At 44.6% G+C, this 27,415-nt stretch overlaps 1 protein-coding gene across 2 annotated transcripts; it reads left to right on the top strand.

The window, feature by feature from the left end:
- The first annotated feature begins 10,657 nt into the window (after positions 1-10,657).
- Positions 10,658-25,420, top strand: nudt9 (nudix (nucleoside diphosphate linked moiety X)-type motif 9). Of its 2 annotated transcripts, none has more exons than XM_060902018.1 (8): positions 10,658-10,834; positions 11,986-12,216; positions 12,362-12,436; positions 12,533-12,619; positions 20,260-20,371; positions 20,483-20,629; positions 20,739-20,823; positions 25,061-25,420. In XM_060902018.1, the coding sequence occupies exons 1-8, from the start codon at positions 10,743-10,745 to the stop codon at positions 25,204-25,206; spliced, it is 975 nt and encodes a 324-aa protein (XP_060758001.1). In that variant the 5' UTR covers positions 10,658-10,742; the 3' UTR covers positions 25,207-25,420. The 2 variants fall into 2 exon arrangements, with proteins under 2 accessions (XP_060758001.1, XP_060757999.1); XM_060902016.1 differs by having other exon boundaries at positions 10,659-10,834; positions 12,347-12,436.
- Positions 25,421-27,415: the final 1,995 nt, after the last annotated feature.

A 27,415-nucleotide genomic window follows, 5' to 3' on the forward strand; every position in this document is an offset into this window, starting at 1 on the left:
AGGCTGAAGAGTGAGTGTGAAGGGTGGGAGATGTCACCAGCGATGCTGATGGCTCTGCAGGTGAGACGGGAGTGATAGATGTCTGTAAGGGAGGGCTGAGGGGTACCGATGATCTTGCTGGCCGTGTTCACTATGCGTTGCAGAGTCTTCCGGCAGGAGGCACTGCAGCCTCCGTACCACACAGTGATGCAGCCAGTGAGGACACTCTCAATGGTGCCCCTGTAGAATGATCACATGATGGGGGGTGGGACTTGTGCACTCCTCAGTTTGCGGATAATAATAAGCATCCTTATGTGATCTCTCACAGGGGCGTAGTTGGGGGGGTCTTGGAGTGCCCATGACCCCCCCCCCCCCCCCCCCTTGTCGGACCATGCATTTTTTCAATAGCCGCATAAGAATATTAGAAAAGCGCCCACTGTAATTTTTCTAACATTTTTTAAAAACCAGATTGTCACCTCAGCCTCATTAAGGTTTCTATAAACTTGTATGGACTTCCTGTGTTTTGGACGCAAAAAACCCAGTTCTGTGCAAGCGCAACACGATCGCACTAGAAAGCATGGTCAAGCTGCCAGTGTCGCTGCAGTCTTTTTAGTTGCAAATTATGAGTATTTTCTCTTGTGTTAATAATTCGCCATGTCAAAACAAGTGAAACTTTCCTCCTTCTTTCGACGTGAAGAGGTAAGCAATTTATTATATATTTTTTTTCCATCAAAGTTGCATTTTGTGGCTTCAAAGCTAAGTTTTAGTGTGCTGTTTCAAGAACACAACATCAAGAAAACGTGGAAGAAACAGAAATAATGGAAGAGCCGGTTTCTAAGCTACCTAAAACTAGCAATGGTAATTATTTTTTTGTTACATATTTTTCATAGTTCTATTCTAGTACTAAGTCAATTTTTTGATCTGCATCGGTTGAGATCTGCATCGGTTGTCTAGGGTAAGATGTCGAGCTGCTATCCATACACTGCCGGATAAAGCTGATTTGGCCTAATCATTGTCCGACATCTCAACAGCTCACAACATGAGATGAAAGAATGATGCAAAGACCACGTTAATTTCTCAAATGTATTCAATGTATTTTTTCATTTACAAACCTGCAGGTATGTACTCAGACTGCCAGTCAGTGTGTGAACCCCCCCCCCCAAAAAAAATCCTAGCTACGCCCCTGTTTCAATCAATCATATTTTGATATCCTGACATTAATATTCTTGTGTTAAGGGGCAGTGGTGGTTCAATGGGTTAAGCTGCCAATGTTGGGCCCTTGGACAAGGCCTTTCCCTGGTGCAGGGAAAACAGCCTGATCCTGAACGTGGACAAAACTAAAGAGATCATTGTTGACTTCAGGAAAAACCAAGCCAGCCACACTCCACTTCTCATCAACAACGTGGCCGTGAAGGTGGTCAATAGCACCAAGTTCCTGGGGGTGCACATCACAGACAACTCGACAAAGGCTTGACAACATATCTGTTTAGTCAAGCCTTTTGTTAATAGTGTTTATGACAGGGGTCTTCAATCCTATCCACAAAGGGCCAGTGTGGCTGCAGACTTTCATTCCAACCAAGCAGGAGCTACACCTGATTTCACTTGTTTAATCATTTCACCCTCGTCTCCAGTCAACAATCAAGTGAGCCTCCAATTTGGCTGTAATGAAAGCCTGCAGCTACACCGGCCCTTTGCGGATAGGATTGAAGACCCCTGGTTTATGAGGTAAAGGTATAGATCTGGAGGGTCCTCAGACATAGAGTGTTTTGGTAAACTGGGATGTATGGATGCTGTCAGTCCCCCACTCGCTTGCTCATTCGAGTTTGTTGACAATGTACAGTAGTGGCTGCTGCTTTATGTCCCGGGGCTCCCTCATGCCCGTGTTACCTTCTGGCGCTCCCCTTTTAGTTATGCTGTCATAGTTAGTTTTGCCAGAATCACTGCTTGTACTCAGTGCAATATGTACACTGTTCCTACTTATTCAGGTGACAATGGGCATACCTAACAACCTGTGTTTTCTCTCTCTCTCTCTCTCTCTCTTCCCCCCCCCCCCCCCCCCCAAATCTGTCCCTCTGAGTTACATGTCAATCCTGAGATCGAGATGCTGACCTCTTCCGCTCCTCGGACCTGCCTGATCCATCCTGGTGCCCTGTGTCTGGTTGGAGTCTCATCACATCGCTCCTGTGGAGGATGGCCCCATGTGGACAGCTGAAAGTCACGCTTGGAAGATGCTCTGGACACTTACAGTAATGCTTTTATGGCTGAGGACTACAGTTGACTTGCTAACTTTAGGACTGCAGTTGTCATGAACAGTTTTGCACTCAAGTTTCCATCAATGAAGAGTTATAACATCAACGAAACTGTCTTCATGTTAAAACTATTAATGTTATAGTCATGTTGTCTGTTGTTGCCCAAATGAGGATGGGTTCCCTTTTGAGTCTGGTTCCTCTCAAGGTTTCTTCCTCATGTCATCTGAGGGAGTTTTTCCTTGCCACCGTCGCCGCAGGCTTGTTCATTGGGGATAGATTAGGGATAAAATTAGTTTGTGTCTTACGTCATTCAAATTCTCTAACGCTGCTTTGGGAAAATGTCTACTGTTAAAAGCGCTATACAAACAAACTTGACAACTTCACCTGGTCTGTGAACACCGCGTCACTGGTCAAGAAGGCACAGCAGCGTCTGCACTTCCTGCGTAGGATGAGGAAAGCCCACCTGCCCCCGCCCATCCTCACTACATTCTACAGAAGCACCATAGAGAGTGTTCTAACCAGCTGTGTGGTGTGGAGGCTGCAGTGCCTCTGACTGGAAGTCTGTGAGGAGAGTGGTGAGGACAGCTGAAAAAATCATTGGGACTTCTCTTCCCTCCATTCAGGACATTGCACCAAGGCGCTGCATGTCTCGAGCCAGTAACATCATCAGTGACCCCTCACACCCTCACTATGGACTGTTCTCCCCTCTGGCCTCTGGAAAGAGATTCCGCAGCATTCGGTGCAGGACCACCAGGTTCTGTAACAGCTTTTTCCTCCAGGTCACCAGACTGATGAACTCCAAATCCAAACTCTAAACTTCTATTTATAACTTGAACATTTCCTAATTCCACAGGTCACTTTATACGATTGCACTTTATAATATTTTTGCTGCTGCATAATTAAATTTAACACACTTCATATTTAATTCGGGCGGCACGGTGGTGTAGTGGTTAGCGCTGTCACCTCACAGCAAGAAGGTCCGGGTTCGAGCCCCATGGCCGGCGAGGGCCTTTCTGTGTGGAGTTTGCATGTTCTCCCCATGTCCGCGTGGGTTTCCTCCGGGTGCTCCGGTTTCCCCCACAGTCCAAAGACATGCAGGTTAGGTTAACTGGTGACTCTAAATTGACCGTAGGTGTGAATGTGAGTGTGAATGGTTGTCTGTGTCTATGTGTCAGCCCTGTGATGACCTGGTGACTTGTCCAGGGTGTACCCCGCCTTTTGCCCGTAGTCAGCTGGGATAGGCTCCGGCTTGCCTGCGACCCTGTAGAAGGATAAAGCGGCTAGAGATAATGAGATGAGATGAATTTCATTCCATGTACACTTGTTGCATACTGAATGGCAATAAAGGTTGTCTAAGTCTAACACTATTGATTCATCCTATCCAGATTGACCCCAAAGGAGAAAGATGGTTCAAGTACTTAATTGTTGTTGTGTTACACAATGAAATTACTTTTTGTGACAGCCCTCAAAGGTGCATTTAAGAAATGAAAGTGAAAGTGACAATTTAAAAGCAAGATTCAAATAGTTAACAAGTTCAAGTTCAAAGTGTTTATTGTCATATACACAGTAAGGACATGTCCTCTTGCATAATGAAATTCTTAGTTTGCTGTCCACCATGAATGCCAATTACAAATAAATAAATAGGCGGAAGAAATAATACAAAGTAAAGGCAATATAGTGCAAAATAAAAGCAACCCCCCCAAAACACCCAGTATAGTACAAAATAAAGGTAAATGTAGTGCAAAATAGTTAGCGTAATACAAAAATAAGGCAATGATCGGACGTAGCAGCAAAAAGGGCAGTAATGTGCAAACAATGCAATATATATTTTGTATTATTTATTGTAACAATACAATAAATAATACAAATAAGATCTAAAAACAGAATAATCATACAAAATATGTTCAAAATATTAGCAACAAAGCCATATACAGTATTAAGTGTTCAAGTAACCAGGACATTATTATTGCACCGATATACAGCATCATAGATTATTGTTGCACATATTAGTAAACAGTGTATTGCACATTACTAACAAAAATCTTATTGTGCATGTTCAATAAGACTAAGGAGATTCAGAGAAGAAGAACATCCTTCTAGAATATCGTTATTTATTCTATCCACAGGGCGGCACGGTGGTGTAGTGGTTAGCGCTGTCGCCTCACAGCAAGAAGGTCCGGGTTCAGGCCCCGTGGCCAATGAGGGCCTTTCTGTGCGGAGTTTGCATGTTCTCCCCGTGTCCGCGTGGGTTTCCTCCGGGTGCTCCGGTTTCCCCCACAGTCCAAAGACATGCAGGTTAGGTTAACTGGTGACTCTAAATTGACCGTAGGTGTGAATGTGAGTGTGAATGGTTGTCTGTGTCTATGTGTCAGCCCTGTGATGACCTGGCGACTTGTCCAGGGTGTACCCCGCCTTTCGCCCGTAGTCAGCTGGGATAGGCTCCAGCTTGCCTGCGACCCTGTAGAACAGGATAAAGCGGCTAGAGATAATGAGATGAGATGAGATTCTATCCACATTCACTGGATATAAGCAATCACGTGCTCTGATTGGCTACTCTACTACTCGGATATCAGCTCATATACCGTGAGGAGAGAAAAACAAAATGGTTCAGCAACAAAATGGTTGCTGAACCAACCGAGGACGAAATAAAAACTACTCAAAAACAAAAGCCCCAAAAAAGCAACAAAATATGGAATAAAAGTATTTGATGGGAAGAACATACAGTATATATATTTTTTTATTTTTTTGAAGAATTATTATTATGATTAGATTGCATTTTTCACAAATTGCTACTGTCATTTCACCAGTTTGTTTACATTCTAACCGGAAATGATTTTGTCGGATGTTTTGTATGAAGTTTTTATTTACTGAATTTGCAAAAAATAAAAGTAAAAATGCTCTATTTCTCAAAATCCAGTGAATGTGGACATAATACGTGCCTCGTCAACTATCATGTACGACTTGATTTTGTGGAATAATTGTTAAATATTGATGAATACTATCCTTGTGATAATCTTCAGTTTTATCCCCAAAGAACCAGTGAAATCAATCTGGAGCCGCACCTAATTCCACCTGTATTATCAATTTATTTTTGCCTTCAGTTATTATTAGCAGTTATTGTGTGGCTCCTGTTTGGTTTGAATAAAAGCCTGAAGCTACATTGCAGATAATGCAAACCATTCACTGGAAGAAAAGACTAAAGTCTGACATCCTCTCACACCTAAAAACAACGTGTTATTAGTCACAGAGTTATGCTGGCCTTACACCAAATGACTTTTCAAGGGATTATCTAGAATTTTGCAAAGACTGGGGATCTTGCTGGGGCACTGTTTGTATGAGCCAAGACTAAAGCTCAAATGACATTTCAAGAGATTTTACTACGCAGACAAATTTCCAATGTCAGAATAAAATCAGGAGAGTTTTGCTGGAGTTGGAACGTGCTCCTGTTATCTTGAACTTTTGGTGTAAGGTCATCAGGATAGCTGTCTCAGGATAAGTCAGTCTTTTTCTCATCTTGACGTTCCAATAAAATCAGCTGTGTTTAAAAATATCTTTAGTCTTGGCTCATGCAACTAGGGATACTGCGAGATCCCCATGCTTTGCAAAATCATAGATAATCGCTTGAAAAATAGTTTGGTGTCAGGCCAGCATAACTCTGTGACTAAGGACACCTTACTTTTCTTTAGATGTGAGATGGTGTCAGACTGTAGTATTTTAAAAGCTTTTTCAGCCCTTCAAAGTCTTCTAGTGTTAGCATAGAGAAAATATTAAACATGGTTGATTTTATCAGACCATCACAAATATCTTTTTGGTTTAAAAATTGTTGACATCCCTATGTATGTTTGGTCATCTCATTGCATCACCCATCATCTATTTCAGTTCAGGCGATGGAGCATTCGTCAGACATTTTCCTGTAAAATATCTTGATACAATATTTAATTTACTGTTTCGGTAATAACCGCAAGCAATCTGCGCCCTGATGCAAAACAACAATCCCACTGCAATGTATTTATTCTTTAAAATGTTTATTTATAATAACTGAGTGCAGGAATATAATTTAAGTGATCTGAATTAATGATTACTCCAAAGTATCATGCATGACAAATGGCAACAGCCAAATGAGCAAATGTAAATGTAAACTCAAACATTTCTCAGAAAAAAAAGTCGAAATTTGTATTATAGTATTAGAGCTAGCACTTGACATACACCAGCAACAGAATTATAGATCATTTTAGCAAAACATTTTATTAATGGCGACTTGTCCAGGGTGTACCCCGCCTTTCACCCGTAGTCAGCTGGGATAGGCTCCAGCTTGCCTGCGACCCTGTAGAACAGGATAAAGCGGCTAGAGATAATGAGATGAGATGAGTATTAGAGCTAGCACTTGACATACACCAGCAACAGAATTATAGATCATTTTAGCAAAACATTTTATTAATGGCGACTTGTCCAGGGTGTACCCCGCCTTTCACCCGTAGTCAGCTGGGATAGGCTCCAGCTTGCCTGCGACCCTGTAGAACAGGATAAAGCGGCTAGAGATAATGAAATGAGATGAGATTTTATTAATGGGTCTGTGCATTAAATTTAAATTTATCCCACAATTAGTAATAGTGCCTGTTCCACTACAACTCTTTACCACTAGGTGTCACCACTGGGCCCTGTGAATGGAGCTTCGGGTGAATAACAAGTCAATAATATAATGCATTCTGAGAAAAAGAATGTAGTTATTATGGTGTGTTAATGGTGTACCATTCAAAAGTTTGGGGTCACTTTGAAATTTCCTTATTTTTTGAAAGAAAAGCACTGTTCTTTTCAATGAAGATCACTTTACATTGATACATTGCTAATGTGGTAAACGACTATTCTAGCTGCAAATGTCTGGTTTTTGGTGCAATATCTCCATAGGTGTATAGAGGCCCATTTCCAGCAACTCTCACTCCAGTGTTCTAATGGTACAATGTGTTTGCTCATTGCCTCAGAAGGCTAATGGATGATTAGAAAACCCTTGTACAATCATGTTAGCACAGCTGAAAACAGTTGAGCTCTTTAGAGAAGCTATAAAACTGGCCTTCCTTTGAGCAGATTGAGTTTCTGGAGCATCACATTTGTGGGGTCGATTAAATGCTCAAAATGGCCAGAAAAATGTCTCGACTATATTTTCTATTCATTTTACAACTTATGGTGGTAAATAAAAGTGTGACTTTTCATGGAAAACACAAAATTGTCTGGGTGACCCCAAACTTTTGAACGGTAGTGTGTATATATATATATATATATATATATATATATATATATATATATACATTTTTAACAGGTTCCAGAAATTACACAATATAAATCAAATAAATCCTAAATTATGAAATCAAAATTATGAAAATTATGCAATCTTTGCAAAACATCTGAGTAGAACAGAAATTCTCACTCATAATCACAATACAAAAGTCCTTCCAAACTACTGCTAGAAGTGATTATCATGTTACAGACAGAGCACAGTCTCTATATCCGAAGTCATTATATTTAGATCCAGCTTGAGTGCAGAAATCGATTGCATATTTTATGACACTGTTTTTTTATTACACATTTTTGTGTGAACCTTCCAATGATTCCAGATAACCAAAACGACTCCTATAATTCTATCTAAAGTTGTGTTAACTGGCTGTTTTTCAGGTTGGTTGTGTTTGTTTGTTAATGTTTGTACTAATAGTGAACTAATCATGTTTGTAATTAGTTTTTAGCAATATATTTGTACTATATGGGTGGTACGGTGGTATAGTGGTTAGCACTGTCGTGTCGCAGCAAGAAGGTCTGGGTTCGAGCTCAGCGGCCAATGAGGGCCTTTCTGTGTGGAGTTTGCATGTTCTCCCTGTGTCTGCGTGGGTTTCCTCCGGGTGCTCCGGTTTCCCCCACAGTCCAAAGACATGCAGGTTAGGCTAATTGGTGGCTCTAAATTGACCGTAGGTGTAAATGGTTGTTTGTCTCTATGTGTTTGCCCTGCGATGACCTGGCAACTTGTCCAGGGTGTACCCTGCCTCTCGCCCATAGTCAGCTGGGATAGGCTCCAGCTTGCCTCTGACCCTGCACAGGATAAGTGGCTACAGATGGATGGATTTGTAATATACATTTAGCATATTTTAGTATTATTTTTTGTAGCATGTAGTAGTTAGCATATTTTAATTCAACTTATAGTTGTATAAATTATTTTTAATAGATATATTTTTGTGAGGCGGCACGGTGGTGTAGTGGTTAGCGCTGTCGCCTCACAGCAAGAAGGTCCTGGGTTCAAGCCCCGGGGCTGGCGAGGGCCTTTCTGTGTGGAGTTTGCATGTTCTCCCCGTGTCCGTGTGGGTTTCCTCCGGGTGCTCCGGTTTCCCCCACAGTCCAAAGACATGCAGGTTAGGTTAACTGGTGACTCTAAATTGACCGTAGGTGTGAATGTGAGTGTGAATGGTTGTCTGTGTCTATGTGTCAGCCCTGTGATGACCTGGCGACTTGTCCAGGGTGTACCCCGCCTTTCGCCCGTAGTCAGCTGGGATAGGCTCCGGCTTGCCTGCGACCCTGTAGAAGGATAAAGCGGCTAGAGATAATGAGATGAGATGAAATATTTTTGTGAAGCGCTGAGAACAATTATTGGTATAGGCACTATATACAACCCCAATTCCAAAAAAAAAGGGACACTGTGTAATAAAAACAGAATGTGAAGACTTACACATCATGGAAACCCTATATTTCATTGAAAATAGTACAAAGACATATCAAATGTTGAAACTGAGAAATGTTTTTGTTTTTTAAAAATATATGCTCATTTTGAATGTGATGTCAGCAACACGTTTCAGAAGAGTTGGGACAGGGGCAATAAAAGACTGAAAAAGTTGTGTAATGTAAAAAAAAAAAATTTGGTTAATTGGCAACAGTTCAGTAACATGATTGGGTATATAAAAAAATAGTATCCCAGAGAGGTGGAGTCTGTCAGAAGTACAGATGGTGAGGGGTTCACTGCTCTATGAAAGACTGCATGGGCAAACAGTGCAACAGTTTAAGAATAACGTTCCTCAATGTAAAATTGCAAAGAATTTGGGTATCACATCATCTATGGTCCACAATATCATGAAAAGATTCAGAGAATCTGGAGAAATATCTCTATGCAAGAGACAAGGCTGAAAACTGACAATGGATGCCTGTGATCTTCAGGCCCTCAGGCAACACTGCATTAAAAGCAGACACGTGTCTGTAGTGGAAATCACTGTATGGGCTCAGGAACACTTCAGAAAACCATCATCTGTGAAAACTGTTCTTTACTGCATCCACAAATGCATGTTAAAACCAGATATAAACAATATCCAGAAACACCGTCACTTTCTCTGGGCCTGAGCTCTTTTACGATGGACTGAGGTGAAGTGGAAAATTGTCCTGAGGTCTGACGAATCAAAAGTAGAAATTCTTTTTAGAAATCATGGACACCACATCCTCCAGGCTAAAGAGGAGAGTGACCATCCGGCTTGTTATCAGTGCACAGTTCAAAAGCCAGCATCTGTGATGGTATGAGGGTGCATTAGCGCACATGACATGGGTAGCTTGTACATCTGGGAAGGCATCATTAATGCTGAATGAGAAATAGCTGCCATCCAGACAAAATCTTTTTCAGGGAAGGCCTTCCTTCTTTCAGCAAGACAATGCCAAGCGCTTTCTGCACATATTAAAACTGCATGGCTCCATAGTAAAAGAGTCCAGGTGCTAAACTGGCCTGCCTGCAGTCCAGACCTGTCTCCCATTTAAAATATTTGGTGCATTATGAAGCGCAAAATATGACAAAGGAAACCCCGAACTGTTGAGCAACTGAAATTGTATATCAGGCAAGAACGGGAGAACATTTCTCTTTCAAAACTACCACAATTGGTCTCCTCAGTTCCCAAACGTTTAGTGTTGTTAAAAGTGCAACACAGTGGTAAACATGCCCCCGTCTTCACTTTTCTGAAACGTGTTGCTGACATCCAATTCAAAATGAGCATATATATTTTTCAAAAAAATAATTAAATAAATAAAATCGCAGTTTCAACATTTGATTCTGTTTTTATTTACAGTTTACACAACGTTCCAACTTTTTTGGAATTTGGGTTGTAAATAAAGCTTATTATTTCAGGGAAGGGGTCACTAAAGTCACAATCTCCTCACTGCTGCACATCAGTGAAAATCTGCTTCTAATCCAAACCCTGTATTAGAAATTTAAAAAAAAATTCCAGAAAAAATATTTCAGAAGAAAGAATCCATTTATTAAATCCTGGTACAGTCGGTCTGTTTACAAATGTATTCAAAGACGTAAAAATAGCACGCATGCGCAGTACAGATCAACTCAGGAGACGCGGTTGGGCAGAATAAAAAAAAAGTACGCATGCGCTATAATAGCACGCATGCGCAGTGAGAATAAACGCAGGTCGCTGCAGTTAGAGGGCGGAGCCTATTGATTTGGCTGTGGTTTGTTTACTTCCTGGATCTTGCAAGTGTTTTGGGAGTGTTGTGATGACACTAGTGTTAGGAAACTGGGCAGGATCGGTGCATATCGCTCTGACACTTGTGACATTACCGTTTACCGTTCGTGCGAGTGGATTGTGGTAAGTTTGTTGAATGAAATGCTTGGTGTAGTCCTGTGGAGCAATGCGACGTGGCTTGTAGATCTTTATCTCCTGTAGTGAAACACAACAGGGCGTGCTCTCACAGGCAATTAATCAGTGACTGATGGATGTGATCCTGAGGATGATTTGGAGTTGATATTACATTCATCTTATAGCCTAATATAGCAGTTTGCCCATGATTACAATTAATTAATTAATTACATGCCACCATGAACCAAGTTAGTTCCTGTCATCAATATATAGCAGCTATAAACAGTCGTTCTCTTATTGGTCTGTCTTTATCTGTTTGTATATAAAGCTATAAAGTTATTTGTGTTTCGAACATGCGAACAGTGTGATTCGTTCCTTGCAGAATCTGAAGCTGTAATTAGTCAAGATTATCACAGCACACACACAAGTAATGCATACAAAAATATATTGGATATTAGGGTGCATCAGTTGCCCTCACTTTCATAAAATCTGATGCATTTTTGTTTGGGTGTTCCTTTTCACCAATAAAGACATCCTGTAAAATTTTTTGACCATATTCAAAAGTCTAATGGTGGCACCATGAGGTTCTTTTTTTTTTTTTTTTGCCAAAAAACACTTATTTTATGTTTTCGCGTAAGGTTTGAATCACAATGTTGGACTCCATTTATTGATTTCTTGTGACCCAGAAATCACGTTATGAACCTTTGCAAGGGATTGAGAAGCATTAATGTGATTTCATAATACATTTGTATTGTTTAAAGGTAGTTGAACAATGATTCAATGAACAGCTAAAACTCAAACTGTGCTTGATAATATATTTAGAATATGTACTAAAAACGTGTATCTAAGATATTTGGTATACTCCTATAAGGTCCCATAATCTTTCATGAAAAGTGATCGAAATTTTGTCATAAAAGTCATAAAATAGCAGCTTTTTCCATAACTTTGAGCTCCTGGTGCCACCATTAAACTTTTGAATTTTGTCAAAATATTTCACCCAGTGTGTTTTCTTACCAAAAGGAACATAAAAACAAAAATGGATCATGATCGGAGGAACTTTTCATTTTTAGGGGGCAACTGATGCACCCTAGTGGATATTCTTTTATTCCTTCTTTGGCATGCTTTAATCTTGACTGATTTATATCTCTGTCTGTGCACAGTGAATCCTTCAGCACCAGAGCATCAAGTGTCTGTACGTTAAGTTCTGTCTCCATGTCGTCTGCAACACACATCAAGGCTCGTTGTGCAGTGTACCCAGGCTCAGACAAACAGCGCTTCCCTGTTTCAGATAGTAACGTGAGCTGGATGAGACTTTGGGCTGAGTACAATCCTGTGAACTACACTGCGCCGTCTGTGCTGAAGACACCTGCCTGGGCTGATCCAGACATCGGGTGAGTCAGTGTCTCTGCTGTATGCTTTTACGGTAGCTCGATTAAGTGTGCTGAAAATACAGAGCCTGGGTTAATGGAAAGGTTTGTACTATTGGCATTTCTGTCACTAATGAATCCATTTCACTTCCAGTTCTTTTTCTCCAAGGTTTAATGCACTTGATGGGTCTGTGGATAGGCGGAGCCATAACGGAGATTACAGTATACAGGATGGTCGTCCTCTGTAAGCCGAGCACTTAATCGTTAGTCTGTGCTTTTACACAAGCTCATGTTCCTTCGCAGCCATCTCAGACTCCATTTCCATTTTAACCTCTTTCAGTAACCCTAGAGGAAGGACTGGCCTGAGTGGACGGGGCCTTCTTGGCCGGTGGGGCCCTAACCATGCTGCTGATCCCATAATTACCAGGTACAGTGTATTTTTAACATAAAAGTACCCAAATTTATCAAAACAATTCATCGATTTCTTCACGAGTGACATGTAAAGATTTTTGTCACGGTTTTGGTTCTACATGTCCTGACTGGTGGACTTGTGTATTCAATTAATTTTGCAAAACATTCATTTGTTTTGCAAAATTAATTGAATAAAATTATATTTCCTTTGTTCCCTTGTCCCGTGTCAGCCAGTGGGCTCGAACCCAGAATCTTCTTGCCGTGAGGCGACAGTGCTAACCACTACACCACTGTGCTGCCCAAGTAATTGAGCTTTAAGAACATAATAGCTAAATCATGACTATAACAGTAGTACTTGATGATGATTATGATCATAATTATCATTAGATTAGATTCAACTTTGTCATTGCACATGTCACAGGTACAAGGCAATGAAATGCAGATTGCATCTAACCAGAAGTGCATAGCAGTAAATAACAAGTAAATAACAAGTAAATAACAAGTGTAATTCCTGTACATTTATACATAAATATAAATGTACAGGAATTACAGGGTATGGAATGATATAATGATACGATAGATGTTTACAGTACAGGGTGTCCATAAAGTCTCTTTACAATTAAAAAAAAATTATTACAAAGGCAGTTGTTGAGATATTGTAACTAGATTTATTTTATTTTAATTAGTGTTTATTAAATTTTTTTCAACTGCAGTTAATAGACCTCTATATGGGCACCATTAGTTGCACGAAGCACATCAAGACGGTACTCATCAAGACCAGGATACACATTGTGCCTTTTCTTGAGGAGTAGCCATTTTATAGGGGTTCCATCAACACAGTATCTGAAACACAAAATTGTAATGTGAATAACAACTTTAATAAACACTGATTAAAATACAATAAATCTAGTTACAATATCTCAACAACTGCCTTTGTAATAAATTTTTTAAATTGTAAAGAGACTTTATGGACACCCTGTATGTTCAAAATGTGCAATATGAATGAACTGTAGTGCAATGGTATGATACATAGATATTTGCAGTATATACAAAACACGGTATGAATAATCAGTAGTGCAAATAGTGATAGTGCAATGAAGTCAGTTCAAGTCAATTCAGATTGTTGGGGAGGGGGGGTTGTTGATGAGTGAGTGTGTGTGGGGGTGGAGTTCAGCAGTGAGACAGCTGAAGGAAAAAAAACTCTTCCTGAATCTGGTGGTTTTGGTCCGAAGGCTCCTGTAGCGCCTTCCAGAGGGCAAGAGAGTGAACAGTTTGTGTGCTGGATGGCAGGAGTCTTTGGCTACATCCACACGACAATGGCAACGAGATCTTTTTTTTTTTTAAATATCGCTGTGGCAGCGGGGGCGTGGTCAAGCACCGGTCTGTGACAGGAGGGCGGAGTTGGGGAAGGTAAGTGGCAGAATCGCTTCACCTGAGTGTCATTAACCTGTGTTTTGTGTGTTCTCCCCAGTAAACCGCCCTATTTAAGGAGGGAGAGCGAGAGCAGAGGAGATCATCCCCGGACGAGACGCTGTGTGTGTGTGTGTCTCTCTTGCTAGTTGAACGTTATTGTAACCCTGAAAAGTGTGGCAATAAAGCCGATAGTCAAACCTGATCTCTGTCCTGCCGTCCTCTGTGCTCCACCCACACGCGATTCTCGCTACAGTGGTGCCGAAACCCGGGATCGTGGAGCACCTGTCCTGCAGCCCCATGGAATCCTCCCCGTTCGCGGACTTGGTCCACGCCCTCGCCACGGCTCAGCAGAGCCAGCACCAGGCGCTCGTCACGCTCCGGAAGGAGCAGGAGCGCTGCTTCGAAGCCCTGGTGCTGGCTCAACAGGAAGACCGTGAGGCGTTCCGGCGCCTCCTCGCGTCGGCGGGGTCCACCAGCGCCCCGGCCGCGGGCCCATCTCCCATCACCTTGACTAAGATGGGCCCGCAGGATGACCCCGAGGCGTTCATCGCATTGTTCGAACAGGTCGCCGAAGCCTCGGGGTGGCCGATGGAACAGCGCGCGGCGCGCCTCCTCCCCCTCCTGACGGGAGAGGCGCAGTTAGCCGCACTACAGCTCCCCGCTGACCACCGGCTGGCCTACGCCGACCTTCGCCGGGCTGTCCTCCAGCGCGTGGGGCGCACGCCGGAGCAGCAGCGCCAGCGCTTCCGCGCGCTGCGAATGGAGGAAGTCGGCAGCCCGTTCGCGTTCGGCCAGCAGCTCCGGGACGCCTGCTGGCGGTGGCTGAGGGCCGAAGATCGCGACGCCGAGGGGATCATCGACCAGGTGGCGCTGGAGCAGTTCATCGCCCGCCTACCCGCCGGAACCGTGGAGTGGGTCCAGTGCCACCGCCCGGCGTCACTGGATCAGGCCGTAGGACTGGCGGAGGATCATCTGGCGGCTGTCCCGGCGGCAGGACAACGGATGTCATCTTCTCTCTCCTCTTCTCTCTCTCTCTCTCTCTCTCTCTCTCTCTTCCCCCTCCTCCCGTGTCCCGTCCTCGCCCCATTCCCCCACCACGGAGGCGGGGGCCGGCCCCACCCCAGCCGGCCCGCCGCACCCGTGGTGCCCTCCCGTTTCTCCCTTCTGTGTCTGTCTCTCCCCCCCCCCTCAGGTGAGTGACCCTCAATCCACAGCTGCAGAGGGGAGGCCCGGGCCGGTTTGCTGGCGCTGCGGGGAACCGGGCCACCTGCAGCAACAGTGTGCCGCGATGGAGGTGGGGGCGGTGGTGCGGATCCCCGACGCGCCAGAGGCTGCCTTCGATCAGGCCGGAGCATATCGCATACCGGTAAGTGTACAAGGGGCGACCTATCAGGCGTTGGTGGATTCGGGTTGCAACCAGACCTCGATCCGCCAAAGCCTGGTGCAAGACGAGGCATTGGGGGGAGCACAAGGGGTGAAGGTGTTGTGTGTGCACGGGGATGTTCACTGCTACCCGTTGGTGTCGGTCCACATACATTTCAGAGGGGACAAATCTATAGTAAAGGCGGCGGTTAATCCTCGCCTTACCCACTCTTTAATCTTGGGGACTGATTGGCCGGGATTCCGGGGGTTGATGGCACACCTAGTAAAGAGTGGGTCCTGCCGGTTAGCCGGGGGGGGTCCCGGTGTCGTTTTGGCTGGAGCTGCGGTCGCAGAGCCGTCTACGTCATCTCCGCGACAGAGTGAGGAGCCCCCGGCTCCTCCTCTTTCTATTGGGGAATCCCTCGCGGATTTCCCACTGGAACAATCGCGAGACGAAACTCTGCGACACGCGTTTGACCAAGTGAGAGTAATCGATGGTCAAACGCTCCAGCCGAATGCCACCCCGACCTTCCCCTATTTTTCCATTTTAAAGGATAGGTTATACCGAGTGACGCAGGACACTCAGACGAAGGAGCGTGTCACCCAGTTGTTAATTCCAAAGAGCCGCCGGGAATTGGTATTCCAGGCGGCTCACTTTAATCCCATGGCGGGACACCTCGGGCAGGATAAAACACTCGCCCGGATAATGGCCCGATTCTATTGGCCGGGGATTCGCGGCGACGTCCGTAAGTGGTGTACGGCGTGCCGCGAATGCCAGTTAGTAAATCCAGCGGCCATTCCAAAAGCGCCCTTGCGCCCCCTACCATTAATCGAGACCCCGTTTGAACGAATTGGGATGGATCTCGTTGGGCCATTAGATCGGTCAACATGAGGGTACCGCTTTATATTGGTTCTGGTGGACTATGCAACGCGATACCCGGAAGCGGTGCCTCTTCGCAATATCTCCGCACGTAGTATTGCAGAGGCCCTCTTCCACGTCATCTCCCGGGTCGGAATCCCGAAAGAGATTCTGACTGATCAAGGCACCTCGTTTATGTCACGAACACTGGCCGAACTGTATGGGCTACTGGGTATTAAGCCGATCCGCACCAGCGTGTATCACCCACAAACGGACGGTTTAGTCGAACGGTTCAACCGCACCCTCAAGAATATTATCAAAAAATTCGTAAGTGAGGACGCACGTAACTGGGATAAGTGGCTCGAACCCTTGTTGTTTGCAGTGCGAGAGGTCCCCCAAGCCTCCATAGGGTTCTCCCCATTTGAATTACTGTATGGGCGTAAGCCGCGCGGCATCTTAGATGTACTGCGGGAAAATTGGGAGGAGGGACCTTCGCAGAGCAAAAATGAAATTCAATACGTTATGGATCTGCGCGCAAAACTCCACACGCTCACCCACTTAACTCAGGAGAATTTGCGGCAGGCCCAGGAACGGCAAACCCGCCTGTACAACAAGGGCACGCGCCTTAGAGAGTTCACTCCGGGAGATAAGGTACTCGTCCTGTTGCCCACGTCGAGCTCCAAATTAATCGCCAAGTGGCAAGGGCCCTTCGAGGTCACACGGCGAGTCGGGGACGTCGACTATGAGGTTAGGCGAACGGACAGGGAGGGGGCGCTACAGATCTACCACCTCAATCTGCTGAAGCTCTGGAATGAGGAGGTCCCCGTGGTGTTGGTGTCGGTAGTTCCGGAGAAGGCGGAGCTGGGGACGGAGATCCAAAAAGGGTCATTGGCATCTCGCACCTCTCCGGTCCCCTGTGGAGACCACCTCTCCCCGACCCAACTCACGGAGGTCGCCCAGTTGCAGGCCGAGTTTTCGGATGTGTTCTCGCCCCGGCCCGGACGCACCAACCTCATAGAACACCACATAGAGACGCCCCCGGGGGTGGTAGTGCGTAGCCGTCCTTATAGATTACCCGAACACAAAAAAAAGGTGGTTCGGGAAGAACTTCAGGCCATGCTCGAAATGGGCATCGTCGAGGAGTCCCACAGTGACTGGAGCAGCCCGGTGGTCTTGGTTCCCAAGGCCGACGGCTCGGTCCGGTTCTGTGTGGACTATAGAAAAGTCAATGCGGTGTCTAAATTCGACGCGTACCCAATGCCTCGTATTGATGAGCTGCTCGATCGACTAGGCACGGCTCGCTTTTACTCGACACTGGATTTGACGAAGGGATATTGGCAGATCCCCTTGACTCCATTATCCCGGGAAAAACGGCCTTTTCCACACCGTTCGGCTTACACCAGTTCGTCACACTTCCGTTTGGGCTGTTTGGGGCGCCCGCTACGTTTCAGCGGCTGATGGACCGGATCCTTCGGCCCCACGCCACCTATGCGGCCGCGTACTTAGACGACATCATCATTTATAGTAATGACTGGCAGCGGCACCTGCAACACCTGAGGGCCGTCCTTAGGTCGCTGAGGTGGGCGGGGCTCACTGCCAACCCGAAGAAGTGTGCGATTGGGCGGGTGGAAGTACGGTATCTGGGCTTCCACTTGGGTAACGGGCAGGTGCGTCCCCAAATTAATAAGACAGCAGCGATTGCGGCCTGCCCGAGACCCAAGACCAAAAAGGGGGTGAGACAGTTCCTGGGGCTGGCTGGCTATTATCGTAGGTTTATACCTAATTATTCGGACGTCACCAGCCCGCTGACTGACCTCACTAAAAAGGGGGCGCCAGATCCGGTCCAGTGGACGGAGCAGTGCCAGCGGGCTTTCTCTGAGGTAAAGGCTGCACTGTGTGGGGGGCCACTTTTGCACTCCCCTGACTTCTCTCTCTCCCCTTTTTGTTGCAGACGGATGCGTCGGACAGAGGGCTGGGGGCCGTTTTGTCCCAGCAGGTGGGGGGAGAGGACCGCCCAGTGTTGTACGTCAGCCGGAAGCTGTCAGTGCGTGAGGGGTGCTACAGCACTATCGAAAAGGAGTGCCTGGCCATCAAGTGGGCGGTCCTCGCCCTCCGTTACTACCTGCTGGAGCGCTCTTTCACCCTCTGTTCGGACCACGCGCCCCTCCAGTGGCTCCACCGCATGAAGGATGCCAACGCGCGGATCACCCGTTGGTATCTGGCGCTCCAACCTTTCAACTTCAAGGTGGTCCACAGGCCGGGGGCGCAGATGGTCGTGGCGGACTTCCTCTCCCGTCAAGGGGGGGGGGGGGGGAGTCGGCTGCGGGCCGGACGGGCGCCCGGCCTGAGTCGGGCGGTGGGGGTATGTGGCAGCGGGGGCGTGGTCAAGCGCCGGTCTGTGACAGGAGGGCGGAGTTGGGGAAGGTAAGTGGCAGAATCGCTTCACCTGAGTGTCATTAACCTGTGTTTTGTGTGTTCTCCCCAGTAAACCGCCCTATTTAAGGAGGGAGAGCGAGAGCAGAGGAGATCATCCCCGGACGAGACGCTGTGTGTGTCTCTCTCGCTAGTTGAACGTTATTGTAACCCTGAAAAGTGTGGCAATAAAGCCGATAGTCAAACCTGATCTCTGTCCTGCCGTCCTCTGTGCTCCACCCACACGCGATTCTCGCTACAATCGCGTCCACATGGGCAACGGATCAGTAAAATATATCAGGTACATATGGCAACGCAACGCTTGCTGAAAACGATGCAATACACATGCCACACCTCTACGTGCGCTGTAAGACGGTCCCAATGGAGACACCAGAACAATAGAAGAAGTAGGACACATGCGCATAAACCACTTCTTCTGTAGCATCAGCCACATAAAGTTTTGATTATTAATCAGTAGCGTAAAACGAAAGATGCGGAAAGAGGAATGAATGGGGGTAGATGGAAGGCAGTACGCCAACATTCTGATATCCTCCAGAATTCTTTAATGGTCCGGAATAAATTGAATGCTACACGTTGATGGATTACTTTGTTCTTCTATGCCCTTTTTGAGGAATGTATTGTCGGACTTAAACCAACATCTGAAGAGGTGAGATCGCTCCTTTTTTTTCCCTATTTTTGCTGGCAGGATTGTTTGTTTTTGGAAAGCAGTGAAAATATTTTGTAAGTGCGTTTCATGAACCAAGTTATAGGATTTGTTGACAACTCGCATCGAGTTCGTTACACTTCTACCCGGCGTGAAGCACTGACAGTCATGTGGTTGTGATGTCATCGTAAACAAATCCGTTCTACTCATCCAGACGACTTCGCAACGGCGCCGTTGCCAGATTTTTCCACTCTGGAACCCATTCTCAAAAGATTTCGTTTTGGGGCACCCAAAACGCCGGTGCCGTGTGGACGCCAGGCCGAAACGATAAACAATTTTATCAGATTCACCTGAATCCGTTGCCGTGTGGACAGGGCCTTTGTTGATGTTTATGGCTCTCCTGAGACATTGCTTCCTGCAGACATCCTCAACAGCAGGAAGCAAGGCTCCCACGACACACTGGGCGATCTTCACCACCCTCTGCAGTGCCTTCCAGTCCGAGACACAACAGTTCCCATTCCACACTGTAATACAGTTGGTTAGGATGCTCTCGATGGTACAACGGTAGAAGGATATTATTCTCGACAGTCCATAGAGCTAAATTCCTCTATCGACTGAATGGATTATCAGAGCATCACCATCAACCTGTCCAAAGTTCACTAAACTACAGCTTGTACAAAGATACAGTGAACAAGAGCCAAGAAAAAGACTGTTTGTTTGTTATATTAGAATTATTGCATTGGATACCCGTGTCTTTGATGGAAATGTGGTGTTTTTGTGTAGTAGCAATTAACACAATGAGTATATGGAGGATAATGAACTTTTTTTTTTTTTTTTAAACGTGATGTTTTCTGTAAGGAGACCTTTAGTTAGCATTTATAGAAGGTCGCTCTAGTTTTTCATCCTGAGGCTCATGCGTAAATTTCTCTCTTGTTCTCTGTCCCAGATGGAAGCGGGACTCTGCAGGCAAGCCTGTTTCTCACGCTGTCTCTAAACGTCCTGTGCTGCAGTTTGTGTCCATTAAAAGGAAAGACTGTGGAGAATGGGCCATCCCAGGGGTCAGGATGCATTTTTCAAACTCGTTCATATAAAATTCAGTACAGATGGTGGTAATTATTTTTGAGCGATGAGTTGTGTATGTATTCTGGTGTTTCCTGATCTGTGTTCAGGGAATGGTCGACCCAGGAGAGTTGGTGTCTCAGACTCTGCAGCGTGAATTCGCAGAGGAAGCTTTGAACTTTCTCCAGGCTTCTCCAGAAGAGCGCAAACAGATCCATGAGCGGATCTCAAAGCTGTTCAGGTCACCTAGTTTTGAGGTTAGAAACTTGCCTTTTTTTTCCCTTAAAGAAAAAGAACAACAATAGAACTATTAAAATCTTCTTGTGTCGTATTGTCTTTTATTTTTCTTTTTTTTTGGGGGAGTAGGTGTATAAAGGTTACGTAGATGACCCAAGAAACACAGACAATTCCTGGATGGAAACTGTTGCTGTTAACTTTCATGATGAAACCGGTAAGAGACAATTTGCCTGTGAAAAAGTCTTAGGCACCCTGTTTTTTATTTCCCATCTAAACTTTATTATAGAGTTCTATTTTAGGACTTCTACATTATTGAGTAGGTACAAAAACATTTTCGAGTTTCAAACGTTCGTTTTCCAGCACAAAATTAAATGTTTAAAAATCTATCTGACTAGCATATTCCATAAGAGAGCACTTTTCAGATGAAAAAAACCCCAAAAAAACAGAACGAAGGCTACTGGGTTTTGGTGCAAAATGAAGACGCGAGTGGGACAGTCAGTGTCCAGAAGAACTGTGGCTGGTTCTGTAAGATGCTCAGTAAAACCTACAGCTCAGTTCCTTATAAAACGGCACTCATTGGACCCGAGACTCATCTCATCTCATTATCTCTAGCCGCTTTATCCTGTTCTACAGGGTCGCAGGCAAGCTGGAGCTTATCCCAGCTGACTATGGGCGAAAGGCGGGGTACACCCTGGACAAGTCGCCAGGTCATCACAGGGCTGACACATAGACACAGACAACCATTCACATTCACACCTACGGTCAATTTAGAGTCACCAGTTAACCTAACCTGCATGTCTTTGGACTGTGGGGGAAACCGGAGCACCCGGAGGAAACCCACGCGGACACGGGGAGAACATGCAAACTCCACACAGAAAGGCCCTCGCTGGCCACGGGGCTCGAACCCGGACCTTCTTGCTGTGAGGCGACAGCGCTAACCACTACACCACCATGCCGCCCGGACCTGAGACTATTAAAAAAAAAAAATTCTTTTTAGAGCAAAGGGTCGTCTTACACCAAATATTGACTTTGTTCCATTTATTATGGCTTACTGCTGTTTTATATTTAAAAAAAAAAATTTTTTTTGAAGCCATTTTTGGCCTACAACATTTCTTTACACGTGTCTAAGACTTTTGCACAGTATTTCATAATAGGGTGAAAGATATAATCACTACCCCGCCTTTCGCCCGTAGTCAGCTGGGATAGGCTCCAGCTTGCCTGCGACCCTGTAGAAGGATAAAGCGGCTAGAGATAATGAGATGAGATTTTTTTTTCTGTTAAATACTGTACATTTCCCATTATAATTGCTCATAAAGGTTTTAATATTTTATTAAATAAATACTGCATGGTTGGTTGACTGAAAATAGATCTGATGTACTGTTTTTGTTTTTTCCCCCAAATATTTAAATAATAATGGCTGGCGTTGAGTGGTATATCAGATATATTCCATTCAGCTAGCATGATATGGAACGAGTCAAAGACTCGTTCCATATCATGCTAGCTGAATGGAATATATCTGATATACCACTCAACGCCAGCCATTATTATTATTATTATTATTATTATTCACATTCCTTTTGGGTGTTCAACGCGTCTTTCTCTTTCAAAATTCTCTCAATCTTCCTTATTTAACAAAGCAAACGTGGTGGCCATGTTTGTTTCCAAATTGTCACAATCGCTCACTAGCGCGGAAGTTTTAGGTCTCCGACGTGTGACGTCATGTTGTCTTGACAACCATGCAATATCGTCAACCATATTCGGCGCTCCTTCTCTATTGGGTAGCGTGGCGTAATACACATAGGATAAGCGATATGCAAACAATATTGCATGCTATCAAACCAAATGAAGGGAACAAAATGTGTTTTTATTCTATCGAAAAAGTGTCCTGTATGTAAAATAATCAACAATAAGTGCTGAATGGCAGTTTGATTGGAAATAAAAATGTCTGACCTTTGCATAGTATCAGGCTTTCGTCTAAACAGGGGTACAGGGGTGCTGCGCCCTCTTACTCTTGGCGTGCGCCCTCTTACTCTCGGCGTGCGCCCCCTTACCGACTCCGTGAAAAGATCCCAGCAACACTACGTGACAATGTGTCTGATCATCAAATACGTTATAATTGCTCCAAAAATATTCCAATCATAGTAGATACACCGCCAGACGGTGCAAAAACAATCCGAATTGGCGTTTTCCAGACTGAGGCGCCATGTTGTTTAGTTGTTTACTTGTCGCGGCTGCTCTCACGAGATTTGACATGGGTTACATACAAGGTCAGCTGACTTGTAGAGCGAGATTTCTCGAGACTGAATGACCTTTCACCCACCGGCGCGGGAGCTTTTGACAGAAGTAGTTCGCGAGTTGTTTTTGTTGACACTTGGGCATTTAAAGATGTCATCCCGCGGCACGAAGCGGAAGAAAGCCAAAGACTGTCCGGGGCAGAAGAAGATTACTTCTTTCTTTTTCAATGTTGACAGACAATTAGTTACAATTTCCCTCTCAGATAGCCTCAGAATGTCCCATTGGAGCATTTTTCAAAGGCTTTGCACGGCGGGGGCACCATCTCCCCCCCCCGCTTCGCTCCCTCGCCATGATGAGCGCCCTCATACTAAATTTTTCTAGAAAAAACCCTGATGGTATGTAGCATGGGTGTATATGTGGCCGAATTCTGGCAAATAACCAAAAATAATGAAAAAAAAAAATCAGTTTTTGGCAAAAATGTGATTTTTCTGCTTAGTATTTTCCTACACACTTCTAACACCACTATCACGTACTTATCCCACTTTAGCTTTGAGAAACCATAAACGGGCTGTATTTCAACAAAATGATCTGGAAATATTTTTATTTATTTGACTACTTCCCTGCAAAGCTCCTAGCCGGTCAGGAGACAATTTAAAGTTGACAGCTCCGAGTACGAACAGCCATGTTCATTGTTTGCTTATTCATTATAGCCCCTTTTGCATACGAAATCCATTATTGTATGAGGTAAAGACAACGTGGAAAAGAGAAATTTTCATTCCCACTCAGGCTTCCATAACGGAAAACTAATGGATCTCACGTAGTCCCACCTGACTGTATTTAATGCTACAGGGTGCCAACCATGTTTGACGTATAATTCACAAGGTGGCAAGTGCATTGTTGTGAAAAGCCCAAGCCAAGACGTTAGCGGAGTGGCATGATTTGAGCTGCATCACGTCTCTGAGAATTCACTCTTCCTGTTTCTGAACATTTTTGTTCAAGCAAAGGTCATTCCTGACAGTTTTGCTTCTACAGTATCTGCTGACTTACTCAAGCATACAAGAATGACCCAAGAATGTTCCCACATAACCTCACACACCTGCTTTCACTTATTACTCCCCTTATTTAAAACCCCAACAACTTTTAGTTTGTCTTGTGTTAACCTCGGAGACAGAAACCATCTGGCAATGATTTTGTGTTACTTTGGTTTCAGCTTTCTATAAACCAGTGATTTAGACTTCATCTATTAAGCTTAACAGTTAAGTGGTAATCCAGCGCAAGCAAGCAGCCGTCCGCTCCTGCAGCCATGAGGGCGCTGGTCACGCACCTGCTTGTCACACTGGGGGTAAAAATGGCGACCGTGAAAAGTTAGAGAAGGAATGCGAGGGCGAGTGTGTCTCCCGGCAGTGACCTTCAGGGGGAAATGTTGCCTCAGCAACGGCCTAAACCAAGGCCGGTGCTGTCTCAGGGCGCCGAATGTCGAGAAGATATGAATTGTTTGGTCTTTCCAGACGCAGTCTTTGCATGTCCACACCGCTCATCCATATCTGTCCATTCTATTCAAATTGATCTCCGAAAAACGTATTCCTTGCAAAGCTGAAAGCTGCTCCGAGATAACAACCATTTTGTGGTTAAAGTTCTGAATGTCCACAGTCTGAGTGCCAACAGCTTTGCCCACCACTCCAGTCATATCGGGCAGCTTTGTGGGGCTTTGAACAGCTGTCACCGTTGTCCGAGTTCCTCGATATACCAGGGCAATGCCTAATCCAATCAGCAAAAGTCCTGTAATCATGGTTCCGAATAGGTAGATATCTTTAATGTCCTCCACAGAAAGAATCGCCAGGCACACGACCCGCCACCGCTCCCACGCATCCATCGTGTAACCAGCCGCAAACGTTCCGGCAGGACAGACGGGTTCCCCCAAACCCAAACTTCTCGTCGAGAAAACTGTGTCAATTTCGTTAGGAGACCAGTTTATCAATTCCATGCTTTTTTTTTTTTTAGTTTAGAAAGTAATGCAGGAAGAGTCTCTTCAAAAAGTAGAGCAGACAAGACACAGAAGCACAAGCAGGGGAAAAAAAAAAGGAGGGAGAGGGAGAGCAGAAAAATGCGACCGCCTTCCGTGGAAGCACGGAGAGAAAAACTAAACCCTATCAGAAAACAAATACTGGATTAAAGCTTCTGATAGTTTCTAAACTCTGTTTCTCCTTGTTACTCAGATGACAGTGTAGGCGAGCTGTGTCTGAAAGCAGGTGACGATGCAGGCCAGGTGAGCTGGTGCGACGTTGATTCTTCTCAACAGCTGTACGCCAGTCATTCAGATTTCCTCCAGACGGTTGCGGAGGCAAGACATGCACACTGGTAACTGAAGGGAAGTGACGAGTGCCTTCGGATATCCAATCAAGGCTATATCGTCTACTGTTCATTATATATTGTATATGTGTGACTTAAATAAATGAAGGTCAAGTCTTTAAGACGTACAAGATGAAATATAAAGCTCTTTTTCCTTAACTACAAATAATCTCAGCACTGAACATTGTCGCTGATATCTATATTAAATGCATCTTGAAGTCTCATTACCTAATCCAAGTCTTTGTATTTATTCCCTTTATCTGAATTAACTAATTTTTTATTTAAATATTTTTAATTTAGGTCATGGCACTGTACATTTTTGCATTTCTAATACTCTACTATAATGTCAGTGAAGTGGTGTTTGTTGGAGCGTAGAAGACAAATGAGTTGTACATCGGGTCTATGGGACCATGACAGATTTAAAAATTTTTCCCCACTCACTACACAGCTGTGGGGTTTGTTGTTTTAATCATGTACTGTAACTTTAGCAACTCTAAGTTTGCTAACAATTTTAGCTGGATTTTATAAAGATTTTGTAAATATGTGCACTTTCATCCGCGCCTGTGTGAAGATGCAACACTGGTTCTGATTTTAGAAATTCAGTGAAACGCTGCAGAATACAAAAAACTAGAAAGGCACGCGGTAGAGTGGATACCTCCATCAAGACCCATCAAAATCAAATCACATCACTCGAACCTCGGATAATACAAAAGCTGTACACCAAATTTCATCTCACTACTTTGTGTTATCTTGAACAGGACAATAATAATCCTGGATCCACATACATATCCAGATTTGTATCAAAATCTGTTCACTACTTTTCGAGTTACGTTGGGAACAAACAAAAATAAACGGAGGTAAAACTTTTCAGCCTTTAATAAAAATGCCCTTGAAGTGCTAGTGGCTCAGTAAACAAAAGACAAAATGATTAAGCTTAATTTTTTAATAATTTATTTTCAAAATAAGAATTACAGAAAAACATACAGCAAGTACTTTTAGACTACATGGAACCAACAAAGCTTAAACCTGGTTTGAAGTAGTTTCTCTATTAATCCAGTAGAGTTGCACCAAACTGCATCAGAATTGCATTAAACCATTTAAAGGAAAACTGAAGGCAAATTATCAAAATTCTCTCATTTTATTAAATACAGGAATGCATTTTCGATAGCTATTTTGTCACTGCTATAGCAAGTTATGAGTGTTTGAAATATGCTATGCAATATCAGTCCATATGTTAAAGCAACGGCCGTAAACGAGATTCGTTGAGACCTGTGCGAGACATCGTAGGACAGAAGTAAAACGTACAGCGGAAATAAAAGGCTACGTTCACACTGCAGGCTGAAGTGACTCAAATCCGATCTTTTCGCCCATATGTGACCTGTATCCGATCTTTTATTGACAATATGAACAACACAGATCCGATTTTTTCAAATCCGACCCAGGCCGTTTGGATATGTGGTCCTAATTCCGATCCCTATCCGCTCTTTTCATATGCGACTTCAGTCTGAACCGCCAGGTCGCGTTCATCCGACTTACACGTCATCAACAAGCCACAAACATCACTATTCTGCGCTGAAGTAGGCGGCGGGTCTCTCAAAAAAAGTTACAACAACATGGCGCATAATCACGGCCGCAGATAGAGGGGGGGACTCGTCCCACCCAGATTTAAATTCACCTTGTTCGGTCCCCCCCACTTATAGGGAGGAAAAAACGTCTATGCTGTCTTTCTTTGCATAAGGCAAACCTCACGGAAAAATCAAAAGACTAATTACCATTCGGTTTATTGAGGTGCACGGCAGTGTATACATAGTTGCAACAACTCACATAAAACAAAACAAAGACTGATATTCGGTTGGTTGAGCTGCGCAGACTGCACAGGTTGCGAGCTCGAGCTTGGTTGCTATGGTTACTAACAACAAGTTTGACAGGCATATCGGGGTTGGGGTTGGTTTGCTGGCAGCTTTGTCCCCCCCAGTTTTTTGTCCCTCCCGGTTCAAAAAACGTATCTGCGCCCCTGCGCATGACATCAATGCGAGGGACGCTTCGGGCTGTGAAGGTTCTGAATCTTCTCAATGGAAGGACGCAGAGGTTAGGGAGCTGATTTCCATTTGGGGGGATGCAGCTATTCAAGCTAGATTGGATGGGTCATACCGCAACCGGGCGGTTTTACTTCCGTAAACACTGGCCATGCTCACTGCGTGTGACGTCGTCGTATCCTGCAA

Source organism: Neoarius graeffei, chromosome 20, assembly GCF_027579695.1.
Source record: "Neoarius graeffei isolate fNeoGra1 chromosome 20, fNeoGra1.pri, whole genome shotgun sequence".
Classification (NCBI taxonomy): domain Eukaryota; kingdom Metazoa; phylum Chordata; class Actinopteri; order Siluriformes; family Ariidae; genus Neoarius; species Neoarius graeffei.

Bases quoted from the DNA above. Each gene is read 5' to 3' on its own strand.
- nudt9 (XM_060902016.1), top strand. From the start codon at position 10,743: ATGACACTAGTGTTAGGAAACTGGGCAGGATCGGTGCATATCGCTCTG. The intron at 12,217-12,346 runs GTGAGTCAGTGT...TTTCACTTCCAG, and splicing joins TGGGCTGATCCAGACATCGG to TTCTTTTTCTCCAAGGTTTA. The intron at 20,630-20,738 runs GTTAGAAACTTG...TTGGGGGAGTAG, and splicing joins TCAGGTCACCTAGTTTTGAG to GTGTATAAAGGTTACGTAGA.